The sequence below is a fragment of the Prionailurus viverrinus genome, chromosome A1, assembly GCF_022837055.1.
Source record: "Prionailurus viverrinus isolate Anna chromosome A1, UM_Priviv_1.0, whole genome shotgun sequence".
Lineage (NCBI taxonomy): Eukaryota > Metazoa > Chordata > Mammalia > Carnivora > Felidae > Prionailurus > Prionailurus viverrinus.
In genome coordinates, this window is record NC_062561.1 from 90,797,988 (window position 1) to 90,825,014 (window position 27,027).

Sequence of the window (27,027 nt, forward strand, 5' to 3'; positions counted from 1 at the left end):
TAATCTTAGAGGAAAGGATTCAGTCTTTCATCATTGAGTATGTTTTAGCTGTCATATTTTGTAGATGTTTATTACCAGCTTGACAAAGCTCATCTGTATTTCTAGTTTGCTGAGAGCTTTTATCACAAATGGGTGTTCGATTTTGTCAGATGTTTTCCGTGTCCGTTGATGCAGTCATACGATTTTTTATTTTCTTCTTTATCCTGTTGACATGGTGGATAGTATTCATTGATTTTCTAATGTTGAACCAGACCTGCATGCCTGTAACAAATCCTGCTTCATCATGGTGTATGATTTTTTTGTGTGTGCATTGCTGAATTTGGCTGGCTGTTGTTTTGTTGAGGGTCTTTGTGTCTAAGTTTGTGAGAGATACCGGTCTGTAGTTTTTTTTGCAGGGAGGGGGGGGGAGTGGGGAGGGGTTGTTGGAAAATTGTAATTTCTTTGATGGTTAAAAGACTATTCAGGTTGTCTGTATCGCCTTTATTGAAATTTGGTAATTTGTGGTTTTTGAGGAATTGGCCCTTTTTTTAGATGTTGTCAAATCTACAAGTATGATGTTGTTTACAGTATTCCCTTGTTCTTTTAGTGGCTGCAGTGTCTGTCTTCGTTCCTGATTTTAATGATTTGTATCTTCTCTTTATTTTTATCAGTCCTTTAAAGTTTTTTTTTTTTTAAGTTTATTTATTTATTTATTTTGAAAGAGACAGAGACCATGTGAGTGGGAGAGGGGCAGGGAGAGAGGGAGAGAGTAAATCTCAAGCAGGCTTGGTTCTGTCAGCACAGAGCCCTACTCAGGGCCTGGGGCTCAAACTCATGAAACCATGAGATCATGCATGACTTGAGCCAAAAGCAAGAGTTGGAGGCTTAACCAACTGTGCCATCCAGGCACCCTTATTTTTGTAAGTCTTGATAGAAACTTCTCAGTTTTTTATATTTTCAAAGAACCAGCTTTTTTGTTTGTTTGTTTGATTTTTAAAGATGGGAACTTATATTATTTATGAAAACTTTTCTCTTTCTAGGGCCCCTGGGTCAGTCAACTCTTGATTTCAGCTCAGGTCATGATCTCATGGTTTGTGAGATCCAGCCCCACATCAGGTTCTGCACTGATAGCGAGGAACCTGCTTGGGATTCCCTCTCCTTCTCTCTCTGCCCCTCCCCTGCTCACGTGTGCCATGTATGCACGCGCTCTCTCTCTATTTCTCAAAATAAATTTTTAAAAAAAGAAATCTTTTGGTGCGCCTGGGTGGCTCAGTCGGTTGAGCGTCCGACTTTGGCTCAGGTCATGATCTCACAGTTTGTGGGTTCGAGCCCTGCATCAGTCTCTGTGCTGACTGCTTGCTCAGAGCTTGGAGCCTGCTTCAGATTCTGTGTCTCCTTCTCTCTCTGTCCCTCCCCCGCTCACACTTTGTCTCATTCTGTTTCTCAAAAATAAATAAATGTTAAAAAAGAAAAAGAAAAATACTAGGCAACAGAAATTAAAAAAAAAAAAAAGAAATCTTTTGTCTTTCCCTTGTAAGGATTTTGTGCCATAAATTTCTTAACACTACTGCTTTCACTGTGTCCTGTATTCTTTGATATCCTGTGCTTCCATTTTTGTTCAGTTTTATGTAATTTTTTCTTTGGGGACTTCCTCTTTGACCGATGACTTCACTTTCCAGAGTTCAGAGATTCTGCAGTTACCTTAGTGTTACTGATTGCTAGTTTGGTTTCATTATGATCAGATGTATGATTTAAATTCTTCCAGATGTGTTGAGGTTTGTTTTATTACCTGGGATATAGTCTGTCTTAGCAAATGTTCTGTGGGTGGTTGGGGAAAAAATGTGTATTCTGCTGTTGGGTGGCATGTTCTGTAGATGGCAATTAGATCATGCGCTCAGCTTGCCTCTGTGAGGAGGTGGGGTGGAAAGATCCCCTTCCCACTGGGCCCCACTGAAACCATGTGGCAAAGAGGGGTGCGATCTTTCCACAGGTGTTTGGCTAGAGTAGGACAGGTAGGCAGTCCACCCTGTGTTCCTCAAGTCTCCAGGTCCCTCCTCTCCACCTTTTAGAGACTTGGTGTCCTTGCCTGTTGTGGTAGATCCAGGGGGAGGGCTAGGAGGAGGAGGCTCCTGTGTCGTGGCAGAGCTGACGGTCCCCATAGGATCTCCCACACTTGGACTGGGACATAGGTGACGAAAACAATAAAGGAATATTAGATGAAAATGTTAACATATAAAATATGCCACAACCCTAGAAAAGATTATTAGACATAATGTGCGAAATTATACATTTACAGCCTTCAGATTGAAGGCACCAGTTTTATGAAGTTTTTGATAAAATGAAAAGATGTAAAAATTGCATTGTGATGAAATGGAAGAATAGAGTCACACCCGCACTAACAAAACGACAGCATTTGTGTATTTATCATCGAGGCACCTGGCAAGAAATCTTGTCTGATGATATTTGAGGAAAATAGATGTCAGCTGAAGTTCTTGAGCTTCTTGAAGGACAGTAGCACAGCCCTGAAGTGGTTTTTAACAGCCCACTTTCTTCAGTGATGTAGCCTTCTTTTTTAATTTAAATGTGTCACTGATATAATGCATGAACATTATTCTTAAAAATAAATAGCACCACAAGGCTTGGTTCCTTGCCCGGTCTTTTCCTAATTTTTGTTTCCCAGAGACAAGTGACCTCTTTCAACTCTGCTATATGTTCCCTCTGTTATTAACTCCGTATTTACATGTAGCATGTTATACTCCTTTAAAAAAAAATAATAAAGACGTTTGTTAAGTATGTTGTTATGAAACACTAAAAGTGAAGTGATCAAGAGTTGCTCTGAAATGGTGTTCTGGACAGGAGAACCCTACAATTGTGGGTTGAATGTAGTGCATCCCAAGGACTTTTGGAAAAGAGCGAGTGGTCTGGTCGGTCCCAGGAGCCTGGTATTTGATGGTAGCATTTTAATTAGCACCCGGCGTGGGGCCTGTGTGTGATGCAGGCGGCAACGCACCCACCATCTGGCGCAGGCCACAGGCGCTTGCCGTGCGGCCGATTGCGCACAGGCTTCCAAAGCCTTCTCCAGGCGCTGCTGTGGCAGAAAGTGATGTTCTGACCTTTTTTCCTCCTTCCGTTTTTTTCCTAAGGTTGAGAAACGCTTGATGAAATTTTTATGTGGCTTAAAAAGCTTAGCTTATTAAAGTTTAATAAGAAGGTGGCAACAGCCCAACTGGTTGAAACCTTTGGCTATTTTAAATGAGAACCCAGAAGTATTGGCAAAGGAAAAACAGTGAGTTTAAGGCGAGACCCATTTTCTCCCACAAACTGTCATCGTGAAGCAGTGCTTTGGACAGAATATGCTGCTAAAGAGAGCCACATAACATAAATAACTTTCTGAGCACAATGTAGTATACACAATTGACACCATTTTGCACGTGCAAAAAGAATCTACTGCTCTGGCTCTTTAGTTTACTGCTAAATTATCTGTGGTTTGCTCTTCCTAAAGGACTGTCAGAATGCATCTGGATACAGTGTTTATGTGCAAATAGCTCAGAGGATTGTTGCCTTCTGATAAGTCAGTGAAAGTTCGTTCACACAAGGGGATAGATGTTCAATGTGTTTATATGGAAAGGGAGCCTCCAGTTTTTCCGAGAAATGTAAAACTTTTTCACACTTACATGGTCGGTGGTGCGCCTTTATCCTACAGTAATCCAATTTGATCCCCAAAACAGAACAATAATTTTTTATTTTACTATTGAGGAATAATAGGGCAGATATAAACAAAATTCTACAAGCCAAACCTGAGTTTAGAATGTCTTTTTATGAAAATTCCCTGTGAAAATTATACAGTTTCTAAGGTATTTAAAACTTGCTAAAGCTCTTTGCCAAAACATGTGTACCTTATTCTTAGTCTTTATAAATATCCCGAGGTTACTGAAACGAAACAGGCTTTTCTTGCCCATTTTCATCCCAGAAGGTAGCTAACTGGAGAGTGCACTTACATGTGAGAGTATGGAAGAACACCAAATGTTCTGCATAGGACAGCAGATACTTATACACAGTTGACCTTGGAAATGTGGTGGGCTCAGAGTCTTCCTTCCACACTGAGCAGGGAGATATTGCACATACTGTCAAGATTTTTTTCCCCTTGGAAAAGATTATGTAGTTGAAAGAGACAGACGGCCTTTGTCATTGTTGGATTGTACTCTGAATTTTATCTGCTAGGTTTTTTAGGGATTAATAATTCCAGAAAAACTGAAGAAGGAAAGTAGGTGTCTGAGCTGAGTGTGTACATATTACTTTATCATCTTTCTACCTTCTTTTTCATGTCCTGCCATTATGGTCAGTTTACATAAATAAATACCACCGTCTGTATGCAGAGAGTATATGCCTTCTAAACGTTATACATCTAGAGCTTAAGATTTTTTTCTAGCACAAAATATCCTGTTAAGAACAGGGTGTTCTGAGGCATTCATTACTACCTCCTCAGGGTTTTAGCATGGGGCCTGGCACATCACACTGACTCAGTGAATGCTTAAATTTAATCAAAGAATGAGCTTACATTTTATGAGGAAGACAGGTGTAATCAGAATACTGCTGTATGGTGTGAGTTACTCTTTTTGGGCAGAGTGATACTACTCTAGGTGAGTCAGGGTACTTCGCAGCGGAGGTAGTGACATTTGAGCTGAATTTTACAGGATGAATAAGACTTTGTCAAATAGGCTGGCAGGAAAGTCAGGCAAAGAGATCATTTTCCACAGAGCTGTGGAGGGATGAAAGGAGGGACAGAGTTGAATGGCATCAGGAATCGTGGGGAGGGGACCTGAACCTGTCAGCTGCTCCCGGACACATGTGTTGACATAACAAGATGAAGGGCTCAAATCTCGCACTGAAGCAGTGAGGAGCCATCAAATGAGGATTTTTAGCAGTGGAGCGATAGAAAATTTTTTTTTGACAGGAGAGGCTTAGGGGGAAGGAGCTCTTGGAAATATCAAAGAGCAAAGGAAAGTAATATTAATAAAGCAGGGTTATGTAGCCAACTGGGGGGAGGGGCCAGGACATAGACACACGGTATCTTGGAAAGGCGATGGGGATAGTTCTGTTAGACAAAAGGGACAAAAAGTGGTCTGTGATGAGTGACAGGCTGCAGACTACCAGGTGGTTTCAGTCCGGGAAAATAGCTTTCATAGCACCTGGATTTCATCAGTGTTTATATCAGTGTTTAGAAGAGAACCCTGCTGCACGTTGATACAAACCTAGCTCTGTGTCTCTGGGAGACTCCTGAGGACTGAAAAGAGAAACCTGAGCTGAGTCTCATTACAGAGACCTGTCCTCGATATGCTGCGGACCAGCTGGCTGTGAACAAATTATTCCTGTTTGAGTAAGCAGGATGAGTTGTTTGGTTGTTTTTTTTTTTTTAAGTGTTGTTGATTTATTTTTAGAGAGAGAGAGCCAAGCAGGGGAGGGGCATAGAAAGAGAGAAGAGAGTGAGAATCCCAAGCAGGCTCCGCGCTGTCAGCACAGAGCCCAACATGGGGCTTGAACCCATGAACCGTAAGATCATGACCTGAGCCGAAATCAAAGAGTTGGATGCTTAACCGACTGAGCCACACAGGTACCCCAGAATGAGTTGTTTTCTACCAATGTAAAACCTTTGGATACTGTGCATCCACAGAATCATGTGAGAGCACTTTTTTTTTTTTTTTTTTTGGTGGGGAAGGGGACATTGTAAAACTACAAATTCCCAAAACTTCTCCCCCATAGGCTGAATCGGGAAGTCTAGGTAGGACCTACTTACCAGCTCTAATCTCTCTATACCTCAATTTCCTCTTCTGTAAAATGGGAATAATGTAGTTACTTTCTGTTAAAATGATGATGAGGATTACATGAGTCAGTACGTGTGAAACTTATTAGAACAGTACCTAGCATGTGGTATGTACTGAATAAGTCTTAGTTACTATAAATATCATCATTTCATATTATTATTATTATTAAGCCCCCAAGGTAGATTTAAAGCATTTGCCCCACAGACCATACCTTGAAAAACAGTGACTTAATGGCATGGTGGTCAGGTATAAGTAAGGGAATTTAATAAAAAATGATCTTCACAAAGGGATTGTGCTCCATCTTAAGTTGTGAGTCAGCAGAACACAAATAGTATTAAAACCAAGAGGGGAAAAAGCAATGGCTTTTAGACAGATTCAAGTAAAAGACCAAAACCATAGCGGAAGCATACCTGTCACAGAGTGATTGGAAATGTTGAAGGAGGGGTCAAGAATATGTAGTAACATAAGCCAAGTCCCATGAAAAATACTACAGTGAAGACATTTGACGTTAGTATCAAATACAGAGAAGAGATTTTTTTTTTCCTTTTGCCACAGGAGATTTTGGAAGTTGAGAAGTGGAAGGGGTGATATATCCAAATATTCGCGGGCACTCTCTCAGACACCCTGCATGCATTGTTACCAGCGTGCTGAAGGCTGAACCCCTTCCCCCACCAGCACTGGCTCCTCTTTTTCTGGAATTCCTTAGTGGGGTACCATTCCCACAGAGCCTGTCACCCAGCTAGAGAGCTGAGCCAGCCATCTTTAACACCCACTGTTTTCATGCCACCTCCCCGCCCCCCTCCCCATCCCATGTCAGTCAGTCATTAGGTTCTGCCAGTTTTACCTTCTAAATCTTTCTGGATTCTGTCCTCTCCTCTTCCCCTGCACCCACTGGCCTGATTCAGGCCCTTCCTAACTCTCCGAAGCCCTAGATCCTACCAGGTCTCAGTGCCCCCAGTCTTCCCTGTGTCACAGACCTTCTCAGGAGGCCAGGCCTGAATTCTCCAAAACCCAGATCTCTTTTGTTTAAAATTCTTCAGCAGAATTCTGATCTGAGCAAGATGGAAGTAGTAGGGTATTTCTTTTTAATTTCCCTAAAAGCCTTTTTAAAAAAATAGACAGCAAGCAGGATAAAACAAGGAAAAATCCTCAGCATCTTCGATGCTACCAGGCCACAGGTGCCTCTAAGAACTCCAGAGAAAGGAGTGACTCAGCCAGACAGCCAGCAGCAGCAGCACCTACACAGTAGCTCCAAAGAAGGTAGTCAGGGGAAGAAAGGGGGTAGTTCTGGTGATCCTAAGAATCAGAAGTCACAGTGACAGGGCTCCGCTCTGAGGCGCAAGCCCCAGCAGACGTGTCTGAGAACCGCTGGTGAAAGCACAGGCTGTGATTTATCAACAGCCAACACAGAGACCTGAGAAGCCTGTTCAGGAGCTTCAGAGAGCACAGTAGGTGATGGGGCAGCTCAGCCCCGAGGCTTCAGTAGCACACATGTGCACACACACTCAGCCTGGAAGCCCGCATCTTACTTAACAGATAAATGTGAAGACGACGGAGCAGAGCTGCCCTATTTAAAGTCATGCTGCAGGTATTGGCCCAAGCAGTTTGATAAGAAAAAGCAGTATGATGAATAAGACCTGGAGAAGTAGGTCTGTTTTCAGTTGATAGGACTGTCTATCAGAAAATCCCAAAAGGATCAATGGAACCCTACTAAAACAAGGGAACAACCTAGTAAAGGAGCAGGATATAAAACGCATGTACAGAAGAAAAATAAAAAAATATAATGGGATGGAAGGCAGTGTTTATGGCTGGATGGGTAGGTGGGTGGCTCAATCCTGGTATGAGCATAACTAACAAGTACTGTGTAAAACCCACAAGAAGAAACATACAAAACACTCCTGATATACCTTGTTCTTGTTGAAGATAAACATTCAGTACAATGAAGCTGTCAGTTCTCCCAAAGGTCATTCATACATTTAACTGCATCTAAATAAAATTACCTTCAGATATTTTTTCTGGGATTAAATATAAGGTAATTATAAAAATCACATGGAAGAATAAGTAAGGATAACCAGGGGGAAAAAACCCTTAAAAAGAAAAGCAGCGATGGGTGCCTAGCCACACCAAGTTTTATAATACATATTAAAGCCTCTTATTTAAAAGAATGTTTAGGGACACCTGGGTGGCTCAGTTGGTTAAGCGTCTGACTCTTGATCTCAGCTCAGGTCTTGGTCTCAGGGCCGCAAGTTCAAGCCCTGTGTTGGGCTGTACTCTGGGTATGAAACCTATTTAAAAAAAATAATAAAAGTTAGCCTACAAATAAACACACCAATAGAACAAAATGCAAAACCCAAAAATAAACACACAACTGCATGTAGAAATTTAAGCACAGTATACAATAAAAAGCATCATCTCAAATCAATGGGGAAGGATGAACATTTTTAATAAATGGTTGTGGGGCAACTGGAAAAAAAGACAAAATCAGATCAATTTTTTACATTGTACAGCAGAATAAATTTCTGATGAATCAGAGATCTAATTGTAAACGGTAAAACTACAAAGATTAGAAGAAAATGTGGGCTAAATTTTCCTTTATGGTGGGGCACATGGAAAACTTTGAATTATGGCTCAGAATACAGTACAATAAAAAAATGACTGATAAATTTGGCTATATGTTTTAATTTTTTAAAGGAAAAGTGAATGACAAACTAAAATGAGACATTTGTGACTTATATTACAAAGGGTTTAGCAGCCCTGATATATAAAGAAGACTGAAATCCCGATAGGAAAAAAAATGGACAAATAAAAAAATGGATAGTTCACTTAGAAAAATGCAAATGGTACTTAAATTTGGCAAAAAAAAAAAAAAAATTCTGAGATTTGACCACGTTCTCTCTTGACTAGGTGGTGGGGAAACCAGCATTCTCATACACTGATGATGACAATGCAAAACAGTTCCAGGCAGGGGAGGGGCGTGGGCGAGGGGGCTGGAATTTGTAATATCCAGCAGAAATGCATATGTGCTTACCAGTTGTCTTAGTAACCTCACTTGTAGCAATGTAGCCTTACAAAAGTGAAAAAAGACATCTATACAGTACTATCCATCTTGATATTCTTTATACTATCAAGACAAACCACCCAAATGTCCATCCGTAGGAGTCTGCTTGAATAAACTAGAACTCTCCACCGTGAAATAACTCTGAATGCACTGAAGTAGTAGGTAGCTGTAGAAGAGAAGGGGAATCTGAAGGTCTTGGTTTGCTGCCTCTGGAGTGACCTCTTGGTACAGAACAGTTTTAGTGTACCAGCTGATGGTACGAAAGAGCTTTGAAAATACATCCGTATAAATGGATATTCATATCACGTATGTACACACATGCATATGCGTTTCCTTTTATTTCCAAAAGGAAACAATATGAGGAAAAAGCAGAATTATCCTAAAGAGCTCTTACGTTAGGGGGAAGGGAACTAGGAGGAACTAGGGATGGAAATGAGACTTCCCTGTACCTGGTTTTATAGTTTTGACTCTGGAGCCACGTGACTGTTTAAAATAATTTAAACAGAAGACAAAATTATCAAAATTGAAAATAAATGGGAACAAATGAAGCTAAATATATTTCAAGAGGCATACCCATATGGAGAAAGGAGTTATTTCAGGGGACTGTTTTTGGACAGTCCATGTCGCTGGAATATAGTCTGAGGATTCAAAAAAAAACAGCTGCATTTAATAGTCTTACTGTTGTATTGATTGTTATTTGAAATTATCATATATATATGTATATATGTATAGCAGGATAAAGCAAATAAGTAATTATGTTGATGATATTAGGAACCAAGATTTTCAGAGTTAGAAAATATTAAAATTAAAAACATTAAGTGATGACACTGTAATCTTATTTTTGAATTGGAAATAGTGTGAACTCCTTCCTGGCTTATTTTCCTTTTCCTAAAAACTACAGAGCTCCTCTGTCCATGTAATGACAACCCAGTAACAGTACCTGTTTATAGAAGAATTCCAACTAATAAATGTATAAGGAATGGCAAAGTTAGAAAATTAACTAGAAATTAATTAGAAAATTAACTGAGCCTGGGTGGCTCAGTCAGTTAAATGTCTGACTTCAGCTCAGGTCATGATCTCACGGTCCGTGAGTTCGAGCCCCGCGTTGGGCTCTGTGCTGACAGCTCAGAGCCTGGAGCCTGCTTTGGATTCTGTGTCTCCCTCTCTCTGCCCCTCCCCCACTCATGCTTGCGCGCGCTCTCTTTCTCTGTCTCTCTCTCTCTCTCTCTCTCTCTCTCTCAAAAATAAGAAAATTAACCATTTTAGGGGCACCTGGGTAGCTCAGTTGAGTGTCCAACTTTGGTTCAGGTCGTGGTCTCACGGTTCGTGAGTTTGAGCCCCACATCAGGCTCACTGCTGTCAGCCTGTCAGCGCAGAACCTGCTTCAGATCTTCTGTCTCCCTCTCTCTATCCCTCCCCCGCTTGCGCTTTCCTAGAAAGTAAATAACTATTTAAAAATAAAGAAAATTAACCATTTTACATCCTTAATAAAACAATGAGCGTCTGTCCCATTCCATTCCATCCCATCCCCAGACTGCTCTGGAATTATCTTTTTTTTTTTTTTAAGATTTTATTTTTAAGTACTCTCTACACCCAACATTGGGTTCAAACTCCCAATCCCAAGATCATAAGTCACACATTCTTCCTACTGAGCTAGCCAGACACCTCTAAAGTTACCTTTAAATGCCATTTCCCTCTCAAAGGAACCAGGAATCCTTGGAGAAATAGGTTATTCCAGATTTAGGGCAGCAAATGTATAAGATGAATGTTGTGCCAGAAAACAAGGAAGACTACTGAGGTGGTGTCAAAAGGACCTGGGTGCCTTCTCAGAGGAACTCTCCATATTCAAAAGTGAGACAGAAGCACCAGGGAATAAATACAGCAGTTGATGGAAACTGGAGGCTGTTAGAGAACCAACTTGCTATTCTGAAAATCAAGTTTTAAAAACGATTCATCCTGTGTCTTCTGTACACATTATGTTATTACATCATAACCAACTAGTTGGTGATAGGAGGTTCATTATAGAAGAACGCCAACTAATCAATGAATTAGAAAATCACCATTTTGTAACCTTTGGTGAAATGACGGCCTGAGGCAGTGATCATCAGTGGACGCTATAAAATCCGCTGAAAGACTTAGGGAGCTTTTTCTGAACTGACAGAGTCTGAACCCACTGATTGTGCTTGATGTCAGTGAGGGCAGGGAAGCCTAACCCTATGTCCTCACGTTGGGATACATTGGGAAGCACACAGCACCACCCAGGACATACTCTCGCCAGAGCAGTTGAACCTAAATCTAGCTACTGTTTCATAAGAAATGGACCAAGTAAAGTGACACCAGGAAGAAACAAGCAGTCAAATTTAGAATGTGGGACATTCTATTAGAAAAATAACCCAGTTTTGCCATTTTAAAATGGCATTAAAAAGAAAAAAAGTATGGTGGAGACTTCTGGTTTTGGCCAAAATAGAATCAGATAATGAACTTGGTTTACCCTCCTGCCTGAAACAGCAGTTAGGAAGGAAAAAGACAACAGCAGAAATACATGAAATCATGTTTTCAAGAGACTAGACAACAAACGAGGGTCAGTGATCCCTGAGCAATGGCAGACAAGAGATGAGGATTATCCAGCTTCGTGTGTTTAAGAGTTTCCAGGCCACAGTGCACAGAGGGGAAACTAAGGCAAAGCTGAGTGGACTGCCTTATTTGAAAGTCATTACTGAGAATCTAAGAACAGAGTAGCTAGCATTCATGGAACACAGTCCTGGGAAGGATGGAAATGCACAGAGAAGACAAAGCCCCAGCATCTGTAAAAGGTCCATGCACCTTGAGTATTCAGCAGAGTACTGAGCAGCCAGTGCTGTGAGCAGTCTCCAAAGCTGGGGAAGACCATCCAAAGGGACTGGAAGGAACAGTACCCAGCAGATAGTGCCTCCTCATGGGGCTCACGGGACTAAAAACCAACATGTTGTCAGGGGTACATTCCTTTCTGTAGGCTCTGGGGGAGAATCCCTCCCAACTCTTCCTAGTCTTCAGAAGCCACCCACATTCCTTGGCTCATGGCCCTGTTTTTCCATCTTCAAAGCCAGCAGTGTCAGCTGAGCCCTTACACTACCATCTCTCTGTTTCTATTCCCTTTTCCATTTTTAAGAACCCTCCGATCACAGTGGTCCCACTGGGTAATTCAGACTCCCTGTTTTATTTATTTATTTTTTTAATGTTTATTTAATTTTTGAGAGAGAGACAGAGTGCTCCAGGGCCTGAGCTGTCAGCACGGAGCCCAACGTGGGGCTCCAACTCACGGACCACGAGATCATGACCTGAGCCGTAGTCAGATGCTTAACCAACTGAGCCACCCAGGCGCCCCTCAGGCTCCCTGTTCTAAAGTCAGCTACCTAAGTTGTCCCTTGCCATGTAACAGAACATACTCATAGGTTCCAGGGCTTAGGATCTGGCCATCTTTGGGGGACCCAGTACTCTGCCTACCACACCTGTATCCAGATAATTAAGTGGAGACATGTAAGATAATTACTCCCCCTCAAAAAGCCCAAATCAAAATTGTAGAGATAAAAATTGTAATACCTGAAATGAAAAATAAACCGACTGGGATTAATGGCATGGCAGATTAGATATTATGGAAGAAAAAATTAGCAAACTATAGGCCTAGCAATAGAAGCCACCCAATGAAATGCAGAGAGAGAATTAGCCTCCAAAAGAGCAGACCCCAGTGAAATGTGGAACAGTTTCCAGCAGCCCAGTATACATGTGTTTGGGTTCCCCAAGAAAATGAGCTAAGAGGGCTGTCAGACAAAAAAACATACAAAGAAATAAAGAGAGTAATAGCAGTTGTCTCATTGGAAACTGTACAAGGGAGAAAACAGGGGAGCAATATCTTTAATTTTATGTGCACCCAAACATCTTTCAAAAATGGTGAAATTCACATATACAAAGCTGAAAGAATTACAGTTAATCTCCAGCAGACCTATACTACAAGAAATGTTTTAAAAAGGTCCCTCAGGGGGCACCTGGGTGGCTCAGTGGGGTAAGGGTCCAGCTTCAACTCCGGTCATAATCTCATGGTTTGTGAGTTCGAGCCCCTTATCAGGCTCTTTGCTGTCAGCATGGAGCCCGCTTCGGATCCTGTGTCCATTCCACCACCACCATCCCCTGCTCACACTCTCTGTCTGAAAAGTAAATACACATTTATAACAAACAAATAGGTCCTTCAGGCAGAAGGAAGATGGCATCAGTGGATATATGAAAGTACATAGAAGCAGGGAAGAAAGCCAGAAATGTATTTATTAAGTGCATAAATATCTGATGTTTTTCTTAATTTAAATTTCTTTAAAAGGTAATTATTGCCAATCACATATCTCCTAACAGGCATATATCAGAATGTATAAAGAACTCCTACAGCTCAACAACAAAACATTGTTGTGCTTTTCATTGTCTGTTGAAGGCTAATTGGTTCATGTTTCTCCCTAGGATACCTTTGTATGAGATGTGATCATAATCTTCTGTTCCTTATGTTAAATGATGTAACTTCTGTACTTGGGAGGAGAATGTCATACATGTTGGGGAGACGTAGGTCCGGGTAGCTTTCCGCACTGAGCAGTTGGGGGGTCCGTCTTGTGCTGCACCTCTCTGTGGAGCCCCCTCCCCTCAGGACTTCCTGATCCATCTCCTCTAGTATCAGAAGCTTCTCTCTGTGTTACCCCCAGGTTCCTGCCCTGCTCAGTCCCAGGTCTGGTTTTCCTCAAGGAGGGCTCTTTCTTCTTGGGAGTTGTTGGTGTTTCAGGTCCTCAGGGGAATGGGCTGCCCTGGACGATCTGATCTTACCTCTTAGTGCGTTCCCGTGTTATGTTTTGTTTGCTTCTCTGTAAACGGGGAGCCTGAGAAATCTCCCCATGTCCCTGGGTGTATCTCAGAGTTACTTGCTGAGGCTTCTGTCTAGTGAGTAGTCTCTTTCAGGGGTATGGGGAGGTGTTTTATGGTGATTTCTGAGTTCCCTGGCTCTTAAGACTGTCAGAACCCTTTTTCTCTTCCCTTTACTGCCTCAGCACAGCTGCTGACTCTATATCCGGTTAGAATAATGCTACCGTTAGTGGTTTGACCCCACCTACTTATAGCTAACCCTTCTACCTGCTTTTGTTGAAAACAAAACTTCCACTCTTAAAGTTGGTCTGGGCCTTTTCCTGAGGAAACTTGGTAAGATTTAGAAGTGACCCTGCTCCCACCACCTTGTGCCAGTTAAAGGCCACTCCAGTCAGGCTTTTCTTCCTGTCTTTCCACTGAGCAACTCTCGTCAAGGCCACTATGACCTCTGTTTGTTCTCTTCAGTAGTCCGTTCTTGGTGTTCGTTATGCTTGACGTCACACTTCATACACCCTAAACTGAATTCTTCCAATTTTGCTCTTCCTACATCTTCCCCAGGTCCTTAAATGGTGGCTTTATTCTCTAAGCTGCACAGTCAAAATCATCTTCAAGAAGAATTAAGTTGGAAGTCTCATATTTCTTGATTTAGTAACTTACTACAAAGCTACTATAATCGAAACAGTGTGGTGTGGGCATAAAGACAGACCCAGACCAACAGAATAGCACAGAGAAATAAACCCTCATATATATATATATATGGTCAAATGATTTTCAACAAGGGTGCCAAGACCATTCAGTGGGAAAAGCACAGTCTTTTCCACAGATGGTTCTGGGGAAACCGGATATCCACATGCCAAAAAATGAAACTGGACACTTACCTTATACTATATACAAAAATTAACTCAAAATGAATAAGAGACCTCCACATAAGAGCTAACACTGCAACTTTTAGAACAAAACATAGGGGGAAGGCTTCAACATTGGATTTGGCAGTGGTTTCTTGGATATGACACCAATAGCACAAGTAATTTTTAAAAAAATAGGTAAGTTGGGAAACATCAAAATTAAAAACTTATGTGCATCAAAGGACACAATCAACATAATGTAAAGGCGACCCACAGAATGGGAGAAAATATTTGCAAATCCTATTATCTCTGAGTAGGGGTTAATCACCAGAATATATAAAGAACTCTTAAACTCAAGTAAACAACTCAATTTAAAAACAGGCAAAGGATGTAAAGAGACATTTCTCCAAAGATAAACAAATGGCCATGGAAATTAGCACGTGGAAAGATGTTCCACATCACTGATCATTATGGAAATGAAAATCAAAACTACAGTGAGATACCACCTCATATCCATTATGATGGTTACTGTCAAAAAAACAGAAAACAAGAAAGACTCTTAACTATAGAGAACAAACTGATAGTTTACCAGAGGGGTAGTGGCCAGGAGAATGGGTTAAGGAGTGGGGATTAAGGAGTGCACTTGTGATGAGCACTAAGGGTCATATGTAAGTGTTAAGTCACTAAATTGTACACACAACTAATACTGCAGTTAGCAAATTTAAATAAAACAAAAACATGGAGCTCCTGGGTGGATCAATCAGTTAAGCATCCAACTCTTGAACTCAGCTCAGGTCTTGATCTCAGGGTCATGAGTTCAAGCCCCATGTTGGGCTCTACACCCAGCATGGAGCCTGCTTTAAAAAAACAAACACACAAAAAACAGAAAATAAATGTTGTGAGGATATGGAGAAAATCAAGCCCTTGTGCACTGTTGGTGGGAATGTAAATGGTACAAGTACTATGGAAAGAAGTATGAAGTTCCTTAAAAAATTAAAAGTAGAATTACCCCATGACCCAGCATTCCACTTCTGGGTATCCCCCCCCCCAAAAAAAATGAAAGCAGGGTCTGTAAGAGATATTTGTACACCCATATTTATAGCATCATTCTTCACAATAGCTGAAACATGGAAGCAACCCAAGTGTCCATTGAAAGATGAATGGATAAGCAAATGTGGTATATGCATACAACGGAATATCATTAGCGTTAAAAAGGAAAATATGCTACAACATGGGTGAACCTGGAATACATAAGGCTAAGTGAAACAAACCAGTCACAGAAAGACAAATACTGTATGGTTCCACTAATATGAGGTACTTAGAATAGGCAAAATTGTAAAGACAAAAAGTAGAATAGCAGCTCCCAATGGCTGGGAGGGAGTGGTGAACATAGAGTTATTTCATGGTTGTAGAGTTTCAGATTCACAAGAGTTATGGGAATGGGTGGTGGTGGTGGCTGCGCAACAGCATAAATGTATTTAGTACCACTGAGCTATACACTTAAAAGGTGCAAATCTTATGCCATATGTACGTGTGTGTGTGTGTGTGTGTGTGTGTGTGTGTGTGTGTGTAATGTTTATTGAGAGAGTGTGAGCGGGAAAGTAGCAGAGAGAGGAGGGGAGAGAATCCCAAGCAGGCTCCACACTGAGCACAGAGCCTGACACAGGGCTTGAACTCACATACCGTGACATCGTGACCTGAACCAAAACCAACAGTCAGACACTTAACCAAGTGAGCCACCCAGGCACCCCTATGTTATATACATTTTAACGCAATTTTCAAAAAGAAAAGTATACTCGATCCAAAAGAAGACTGAAAAAAGGAATAAAGAACAGATGGGACAAAAGAAATACCAAGATGATGGACTTAATCATAACCATATCAATAATCACATTAAACATATGTGGTCTAAACACCTCCATTAAAAGCAGAGATTAACAGATTGGATAAAAAAAAAAAGTAGGACCTAACCATATGATGCCTACAAGTAACCTACTTCAAATATAAAAATACAAATAGGTCAAAAGAATGAAAAACAGATCACAAATCAAGATAAAGTAGATTAGTATTTCAGAGCAAAGCTACTGCCAGGGATAAAAGTCACTTCTTAATCATAAATCAGTCGATTGGTAAGAAGACATGGCCCCCAAACACTGGTGCTCCTACTGAGAAAGCTTCAGAATAACATGGAGTGAAAACTAACAGGATGCTGCAGTGAGAAGTAGACAGACCTGCAGTCATAGTCCGAGATTTCAGCACCCCTCCCTCAGTAATTAAAGGAACAAGTGGATAGAAAATCAGTGCGCATATAAAAGATTTAAACATAACTAATTCAGCCTAGTTGACATTTAAAGAACAATCCATCCAACAAAAGCAAAATACACATTCTTTTGACGTGTACTCTAAGCCATAAAACAAGTCTCAATAGATTTAACAGGATCCGAGTCCAACAAAATATGCTCTCCGACCACTTGGAATTAAATGGAGACATCAATAACAGAAAAATCTTTGAAAAACTCAAAAAACTAATTTACTTTTAAATAACCCATGAGATAAAGATAAAAGGGAAATTCGAGAATCATTTGAACTGAATGAAAATGAAAACGCAGAATATGAGAATTTTGAAAGTTCCACTAAAGCTGTACTTTATATTAGAAAAGACGGAAGTTCTGAAATTAATACTCTCAGCTGATGCCTTAAGAAACTGGGGGAGGGGCACCTGAGTGGCTGTCAGTTAAGCATCTTGGTTTCAGCTCAGATCATGATCTCACAGTTTAAGCCCCACGTTGGGCTCTGCACTGGCAGCATGGGGCTTGCTTGGGATTCTCTGTCTCCTCTCTCTCTGCCTCTCCCCAACTCATGCTGTCTCTGTCTCTCTCAAATAAACTTTTAAAAATTAAAAAAAAAAAAACTGGGGGGAAAGGAGCAAATTAAATCCAAAGTAAGCAGAAGAAAGGAAGTAACAAAAGATCAGAGCAGCAGTCAGTGAATTAGAAAACAGAAAATAATGGCTCTAAGAGAAAATCAATAAAATTGATAAGCCTCTGGCCAAATTGATCAAGAGGAAAAGAGAGAAGGCACAAATTAGCAATATCAAAAATGAGAGCAGTGACATCACTACAGATTATAAGGATAACCAGTGAATGTTATGAATATTTCTATGGCAATAAATTTGACAACTTCTATGAAATGGACAAATTGCATGAAAGACACTAATGACCAGAGCACATGCGAGATAAAAAGATAAATAGCCCTGTGTCTCTCAGGAAAGTGCACTTGTGCACTTAAAACCTTTAAAAAAAGTGCGATTAAAACCTTAAAAAAAAAAATCTCCAGGCAGGTGGTTTCTGGTAAGTTTTGTCAAACATTTAAGGAAGAAATATATAAACTCTAGAAAATTGAAAAGGCAGGAACTCCATATTTTATATATAGCCAGCATCTTCCTGATACCAAAACAAGATAAACACATTACAAAACAGAAAACTACAGACCAGAATCCCTCTTGAACAAAAATGTAAAAATTCTAAAGAAATTTTAGCAAATCATACCCAATAATGGGTAAACAGGATAATTCATCATGACCAGGTGGTATTGATCCCAAGAATGCAAGGCTGTTTTAACATTAAGAAATTAACCAATGTAATTTACCATTTTAACAAACAAACAAACAAAAGAATAAGAAAAGAAAACCATATGTTTCAGTAGATGGAGGAAAATACATTTGCCAAAATCAAACATCCTTTCCCAATTATAAAACTTTTTGCAAACGGGGCATTAAAGGTAACTTCTTAAACTGGTGAGGGCATCCAAGGAAAACTAGCAGCTATACCATCGTACTAAATGATGAAAAATCAAATGCTTTTTAAGATTAGGAACAATAGAAAGATTTGTGCTCTGATGAATTTTATTTCCACATTGTACCAGAAGTTCTAACCAGTACAGCAAGGAATAAAGAAAAGAAATAAAAGGTACCTGTATTAGAAATGAAAAGTAGGGGCACCTGGCTGGCCCAGTCGGTTAAGCATCCGACTTCGGCTCAGGTCGTGATCTCACAGTTCATGAGTTCAAGCCCCATGTTGGGCTCTGTGCTGACAGCTCAGACCCTGGAGCCTGCTTCAGATTCTGTCTCCCCCTCTCTCTTTCTGCCCTTCCCCTGCTCAATCTCTCTCTCTCTCTCAAAAATAAACATTAAAAAAATTAAAAATGAATAAGTAAAGCCGTCTTCATTCACAAAGCACATTAGTGTCTATGTAAAAAATTTGATAGAGTCTGTAAAAAGGTTTCTGGAACTAATAAATGGGTGTTAGCAAGGTTGAGAGCTACAATATCAATACACAAAAATCAACTTTATTTCTCTACAAGCAGTAAATGAGAATTGAATTTTTTTAAGTACAATTTTCATTAGCATTAAACACAATAGAATCAACAGGAAATTATTAGAGATCTGACAAAAGATGTGCAAGACCTGTACAGGGAATACTATAAAATATTGCTGAGAGAAATTAAATAAGAACTAAGTAGATGAAGAGAGATACATTGTTCAAGGGAAGACTCAATACTATTAAGATGTCACTTCTTTCCATATTGATCTGTGCATTCAGTGCAGTCAATCATAATGTAAATCCCAAATAACTTTTTTTATAGAAATTGACAAGCTTAACCTAAAATTCTTATGGGAGTGCCCTGGGTCAAGAACAACCAAAAGGAAGTTGGAAAAGAAGTTGGAGGTGTAACACCACATGATTTCAAATTTGTTCTTACAAAGCACTACAAGAAATTAATGATTGTGATATTTACTTAATGATAGATAAATGATACAAAATAGTGTTCAGACACAGTCCCACACATTTATGGGCAGGTGGTTTTTGCCAGATGTACAAAGGCAATTTTGTGGAGAAAGAGCAGCCCTTTCAACAATTGGTGCTGGAAGAACTGGGTAGCATATGCAAAAAAAAACCCAAAAAACCACCATGATCAGTACCTCACACCATATACAGAATTAACTCAATATGGATCAGAGGCCTACATACAAAACCTAAAACAATAAAACTTGTAGAAAAGAAAATAAGGGAAAGTCTTACAACCTTGGCTTAGACAAAAATTGCTTAGATATGACACCAGAATATAGTCCACAAATGAAAAATTGATAAACTGACCATCAAAATTAAAAACTTATGCCACAGGAACACCTGTGTGGCTCAGTCAGTTAAGTGTCTGACTTCTCGGCTCAGGTTGTGATCTCACAGTTCATGAGTTCAAGCCCCATGTTGGGCTCTGTGCTGACAGCTCAGAGCCTAGAGCCTGTTTTGGATTCTGTGTCTCCCTCTCTTCCTGCCCCTTCCCTGCTCGCACTCTATCTCTCAAAAATAAATAAACATTTTTTAAAAAATGAAACTTATGCCACAGAGTGACAGAAGATATATACAAACGGAATTGTGTTTAGAATATGCAAAATACTCTCAAGTCAGTAAGAGAGCAACTCAGTAGAAAAAGGGGCAAAAGATTCAGACACTTCACCAGAGAAGATATGCACATGGCAAAGAGGTACCTGAAAAGATGCTCTCTGCCATTAGTCTTAGGGAAATGCAAATTTAAACCACATTGAGATAACCACTACACACCTCTTAGAGTGATCACAATCAAATGAAAAAAACTGGCCATACCAAGTGTTGGGGAGGATGTGGAGGAACCGGGATTTTCATACACAACTTACAGAAACATAAAATGGTCCACTCACATTGGAAAACACTTTGGCAGCCTCTTGAAAAGCCAAACACACCCACCATACTAGCTGGTCTTCCCTCCTTTGTAAGTATTTACCCCAGAGAAAAGAAAGCACAGGTCTTTACAAAGATTTGTACAAGTAAATAAAGTGGTTTTCAGCTTTGTTCATTGAAGCCAAAAGCTGGGAAACAATACAAAAGTTCCATCAACAGGTAAAAAAAATAAATACATGGTGGTATAATCTGTGTAATGGGATACTTCATGGCCTAAGAAAGCAATGAACTATTGATACATGCAACAATATGCATTAATTTGTTATTTATTTTTGAGAGTGCGTGCACTTGCAAACAAGTCGGGGAGGGGCTGAGAGGGTGATGGAGAGAGAATCCCAAGCCGGCTCTGCACTGTCAACATGGAGACCACTGTGGGGCTTGCACTCACAAACTGTAAGATCATAACCTGAGCCAAAACCAAGAGTCGGACGCTTAAATGACTGAGCCACCCAGGTGCCTCAACATCACGGCTTAGTCTTAAGATAATTATGCCTAGTAAAAGAAACTTCGTGCAGAATAGTCCATGCTGTAATACTGTATTGTGTTTGTGTAAAACTCTGAAAAAAGCAAAAAGTGGATGGGTGGAATGGTGGCAGGAAGAAGGGATTAGGAAGAGGCACAAAGAAATTGGGGGATGAGGGATGCTGTCTTGATGGTAGTGATGCTTTCAAGGGCCATGTCAAAACCTCAAATTGTACACTTTAAACATGCAGTTTAGGGCGCCTGAGTGGCTTGGTTAAGTGTCTGACATTGGCTCAGGTCATGATCTCTCAGTTCGTGGGTTTGAGCCCCACGTCGGGTTCTGTGCTGACAGCTCAGAGCCTAGAGCTTGCTTCAGATTGTGTCTCCCTCTCTCTCTGACCCTCCCCAGCTCGTACTCTCTGTGTCTTTCAAAAATTAATAAACATTAAACATGCAGTTTAAGTCAGTTCTGTTTCCATAATGCTAAAGATATGTACGTTATACAGATTAGGAAAGACTTGAGGGGAACAGCAACCAAATGCAATGTTTGGACTTCGTATTCCGAGTCAGATAAGCCAACTATATAAAGACATCCTGGAAGCAACTGGGGATATTGTAGTAAGGTCTGAGTATTTGATAATGTTGATTAATTAGTGTTAATTTTGTTAGGTAAGACAGTGGCACCAAACGAAAGTCCTGTCAGACAGAGTGAAGATGTTGTGGGGGAAATGATACCATGCTTGTGATAGGCTTTGAAGTCCCCTAGCACAGTAAAGAGGAGGGGACAGATGAAGAATATAGGTAAAATAGTGATCATTGAAGCTACATGTGGATACATAATGCATATGGTTCATTGAATTCTTTTGTGTGTTTTTTTAAATCTCCCTAAATTTTTTATGTTTCTAATATTTTTTTTTGTAATCCTCCGGATATAAAATCAGGGTCCTCTCTTCTAGCCCCCACCAACCTCCTTCACCCTCAGCATCTGCCTCTTCCCACAGTTCAGGATTTGCTTGTGTGTAGTGGCCACCTATCCCCGTGTGCCTGTCTGTACCTCCTATCCCCAGGTGATTATTGGTAGGGCCCTCTGACTCTCAAAACATTCTCATTTGCACAATAAAATATATGCTCCTCCTAGTCATAGCAAATGATAATTTCCTTCACCTTCCTGTGTTTCACACCTCTTTATCTTTATTAGATCATTCCTTTGTCTAGGAGTCCCCCCTCCTACCCCTGTGCTTTTTCTTATCAAATTCCTTCCCATGAGTGTTCCAAGTCTCAGCTCAGGCATCCTGTCCTCAAGCCCTTCCCTGACCTGCCTCCCCTGCCCTGTCCCACCCACCTGCGTTAGGCTGCCCCCCCCCCCCAGCCCCCTTTGTGCTGCCTCCCTACTCGGGCATGCCCTGCTGTACAACATTCAGTTAAAATGTGTTGATTGGTCTGTTCCTCAGTTCGGTTAACTTTTCAAGATTAGGAGTGCACAGTCTTTCCACCTGTAAGTCCTTGGTATCTAGCAGGGCTAGCAGCGTCTGGCAAAATGTTGGATAAATCCAGCCTTTGAGATTCCGTAACTTAACCTGTTCAGACAACCCAACCCTGGAAAGATAAACACACCTTCCTAAGATCATGGAGCATTGTAGTAGCAGAGACAGAAGGAGAGCCCGTGACCACCTCTCTTCCACTGTGCCTGACAACGTGATAAGCATTTTCGGGCGCATTGGAGGTTCCTTTTACTAAGACAGCTTATGTATACATCTAATCGTCCTTGAAGCTGAATAGGAAAGCTGTTAGAACAGTAGTAGTGCTGTGACCTGTACAAGAAGTAGATTTCAATAATGCTGTAATATTGCAAAGGTTTATTAAATATAGAATAGTGAGTAGGACACCTGGTTTTTTTCATTATTACACACTTTTTTCATTATTCAACCAGAATAATTCATTAATTCAATTCAGAATGCTGAATCTGTGAGGAAAATGCCAGTTTTTTACATTTTTTAACAGCTTTTTTAGAATCCATTTCCTATGATATGACATGGAGAATGTTGTAAGATAACAGGGACTGTATATTTAATTATTTTAAAATCAAGAACGTAATCCAGAGGGGCGCCTGAGTGGCTCAGTTGGTTGAGTGTCCAACTTCGGCTCAGGTCAATCTCGCGGTTCATGAGTTCAAGCCCCACATCAGGTTCCATGCTGACAGTGCAGAGCCTGCTTTAGATCCTCTGTCCCTCTCTCTCTCTGCCCTTGCCCCACTTGCACACTCTCAAACATATATGTATTTTTTTTAACATTTATTCATTTTTGAGAGACAATACAGGCAGGAGAGCGACTGGGGCGGGGCGGGGGCTGGTGGGGGGGGAGCGGGGAAGACACAGAATCTGAAGCAGGCTCCAGGCTCTGAGCTGTTTGTTAGCACAGAGCCTAACGCGGGGTTTGAACCCACAAACTGTGAGATCATGATCTGAATTAAGTTGGAAGCTTAACTGACTGAGCCACCCCGGTGCCCCAGACACTCAAAATAAATAAAACCTTTAAAAAAAAAAAAAACAAAGAACACCTTATCCAGAGATCTTGCATTTAAAGTCTGTTTCTCTTTGTAATTTTCATAGCGTCGTCTTGGAGATGCCGCTAAGAAAGCCATCAGCAAATTGACAACAAGAACAGTAAAAAAGGGTGACAAGGTATAGTAGTGAAATAACCTTAATACTGTAAAAATAATAAAGTAGTTTTGCTTTCGATTGGTGGGAGAGAATACATCCTAATCATCTGTGTCTCGTTTGTTAGGTGATTCCTTTTCTCCAGGTAAACCCCTGCTTTATTTTAAACTAACCTCCCCTTGAATTCTTACACTTAGCATGCCTCCTTTGAAGGTCCTCCATGCTGTTTTCGACTTTCCTGGACTTTTCGGTGCTCCTGCCATTATCAGCTTCCTTGGTCTACTTACAATTAGTTACCCCAGCTGTGGTGTTCCACGGAGCTTTCTCCTGCCGCAACCAGGGATACTTTCGGGAAGAATGCTAGTTAATGGGTCCGTCGGTACACTCAGTGGCCAAGAATAAACATTCTCCTCCCTATGCTTCCTGAAACCTGGCCGCACCTCCTTTGCTTAGCCCTTCGCCAGTTAAACAGAGAGCTGGAGGCCCACATCTCGAAGGAGTGTCATTCGCAAGGTGCTTTCTGTATGGCAGGCTAGACTGGTGGAAGGAAGACCACAGTGTGTCAGGGTTGAGCCCTCGGCTTGGGGACTGAATGAGAAAAGCAGTGACTGAGGCTGTGGCTGAGAGCTGCTGACAACAATTCCCCAGTCAGGTCTCCAGTTACGTGGAGCCCGCTTCTGCTCTATAAGGACAAAGTAGCAACCTGGTGTTAGACCCTACATCCAATGTACTCAGTTATCTAAAATGAAAAAGTTGCATCTCTAAAGGCGTATATCCCAAACTGTTTTCTGCCCTACCCCCTGGCACATTTTAACAAACAGCTCTGGGAGGATAATTTCAGATGAGTTTCCATCCTCCTTAGTTTCACTACTTTCTGGACTTCACTCATTTTTATTCCCACCACCTTGACATCACCATATCCAGTTTTTCATTGCAGAAAATAACAGCAGCATCAAAACAGCTGCCCTCCAACCCCAGAGGAGTGGTCACCCCTATGAATGCTTTCTTGGCCCAGCAGCCACATTAATCTAAAATTCCCTGGAGCTGGTGTAGCCTGTCCCTCCCTACTGTGTCCTTCAGGCTAACACAAAACAATCTTTCCTTATTCAGAACAATACCTCTTCCTAGTTTGTACCTCCTAGACCTACCAAGTGTTGTCCCACTAAGTTTCAGTCCAAGTGGCCACGACACAGCAAAGTGTCTCACCCTTCCTGGCTTGGGTTCCTGGAAATGCTAACTCAGGGGAATCCATTTTCCAGCACAGATGAGGAAGGAAGCCAGTTAACCTCATGACCAGACACCTGCTGACTCTTCCTGACCCTTGATAAAGACCCAGTAATGAGTTGGGCCATGACCATGCTCTACCCCAAATCTGTGACCAGCTCCCGTCCTTGGGGCTTTGTCTTTTGGGGGCTCACTGTCCTTTCTGCCTGTACTTAGACATGTGGTCACACGACCCTTCTGATGAAGATGCACATTGTGGAAGGTGTGCAGTGACCTGGACCAGAACAGTGCTGCAGCAGTGGGAGGAGGGGGGGTGAGAGGATGGTCCAAGGTAATAGTGGATTTGAATCTTGTTTTTTTGACTTCTGAGACACTTCACAAACAGAAGTAGTATTAACTGTTACAACATAGTTTAAAAACAAAGTAGAGTGGTTGAGATGCAATTTGGGTCAATACAGGTAAGCAAATGAAAACACATTAAAATTGTTCATAACTTTTCATAATTACTTGCTTACCATAGTTGCCACAGGAGAGTTCTTAGCGGGATTGTATCTCCTCTATTTAGGTGTATCTTTAGTTTTAGCATGTGACTTTTGTGCCTGTGCTTTTCATTGCAGGAAACAGACCCAGACTTTGATCACTGCGCAGTCTGCATTGAGAGCTATAAGCAGAATGATGTTGTCCGGATTCTCCCCTGCAAGTATGTCAGGTTTCTTGGCTTAAAAAGGACTAATCCTAACGTGGTTTGCATGTGTCCCTTTCAGAGTGGTTATCCTACTGGCTTTTGAGAGCCACCTTACCCATGGCTCTTGTGGCCGGCAGCAGGCCGTGCTACCGCAGCATAGACTGCACGGACTTCTCTGCCTTGAGAAACACAAGGGGAAAAAACATCTGGACACATCATAGCCTAAGAGCATTAAGGTCAAGAATTTTTAAAGTATGTTTTTAAGTCTATTTGTTTATTTTGAGAGAGACAGAGACAGTGCAAGTCGGGGAGGAGCAGAGAGAGAGGGTGAGAGAGAGAATCCCAAGCAGGCTCCACGCTGCCAGCACAGAGCCTAACACGGGACTCAAACGCACAAAACTGAGATCATGACGTAAGCTGAAACAAAGAGCCAGGCCCTTAATCCACTGAGCACCCAGGTGCCCCAGGGTCAAGAATTTTTAACTCTGTGACTTTTATGGGTTTCAAAACCAGCCACTTGTTCCTCTCCCTATTAAATGTGAGCACATCACTAGGCCCTCCGACGAAGGCTCAGTGATGCTCACTTGGTGGTGGAAACCAGAACTCTGGGGCTTAGACGGATGCTTCCCCCAAGCAGTGGGGGACTGCTGGGTGCTGTGTGCCTGCTCCAGGCCAGTCACTCTGCTCTGTGCTCTCAGAATTTGCTGTCCTGGGAGAGGGTCAGTGCTTTTCTCCCCATCGTACAGTGAAGGACAGTGACGCTCCTAGTGGATGCCAAGGCCACACAATCCAGAAATGGCAGAGTCCAAATAAAGGTCAGCCTTGAATGTTGGCACTCCACACCTGGAGCCACATACCTCCCTCCAGAAAGAGGGTCTTCACCTGTATTGTGGCACTCTCTAAAAAGAGCAGATGTTCTTTGGAAGCATGTTGATTTTTGCCACGGCGCCATCTCAAGCTAGGGATTGTGAAACAGTAAGACGCACAATTCTGAGTGTTGACTGGAAAAATACAAAATCGCTGAAAACCGAGGACTTTTCCTCTTCCTTCTCCCTTCTCTTAAAACACACGCTACTTGACCCTGACCTTCTAATAACACGGAACATGGGAGCAAATAAGATAAATGTCAGTATTTGTCTCCATGAGGCTATTTTGAACCCAGAAAGATCTGTGGGTTTGTTTTTTTTTTTTAATCCTAAACTCAAGAATAATTCCATATGCTGAAACAGAAAACCAGAGTCTGGAAGTCAGGTCAGTCTAGTTTACATACAAAGGATAATCTACAAAACTGTCCTATAGAAAACTAAATTGTGTAATTATATAATTAGATTTCCTTCACCTGTCATCATTGGTCACATGAGGCTGAAGGAAAGACACATCCAAGTACAAACCAGGAAAAAGATTAGTAGGTACATTATAAAACATTATCATCTCTCAGCTGCTTTTTAAAAATGTTTTTACATGCACAGATTTCTTCTGACACTAGAATCACCAGGAAGAAGCCAAATTCCATCTTCATATTTCAGGCCAGGGTCCCTCCTCCAGAGGAACCATCTGGACGTAAGCACAAAAGGCCTCTAAAGCCATTCATGCTTATTACTGATGAGAGGGTGTCTTCCTCAGGGGAGCCTTGGCCAAAGATGGAT

The 27,027-nt window shown here is 41.3% G+C and overlaps 1 protein-coding gene across 3 annotated transcripts in view; it reads left to right on the forward strand.

Annotated features, from left to right (window-relative positions):
* Positions 1 to 27,027, forward strand: part of RNF130 (ring finger protein 130) — a 133,795-nt gene that overhangs the window by 62,629 nt on the left and 44,139 nt on the right. For all 3 annotated transcript variants that reach the window (XM_047854283.1, XM_047854290.1, XM_047854298.1), the window contains exons 4-5: positions 23,425 to 23,496; positions 25,314 to 25,396. In XM_047854283.1, coding sequence (XP_047710239.1) covers positions 23,425 to 23,496; positions 25,314 to 25,396 — 155 coding nt within the window. The remainder of the gene's footprint in view (positions 1 to 23,424; positions 23,497 to 25,313; positions 25,397 to 27,027) is intronic.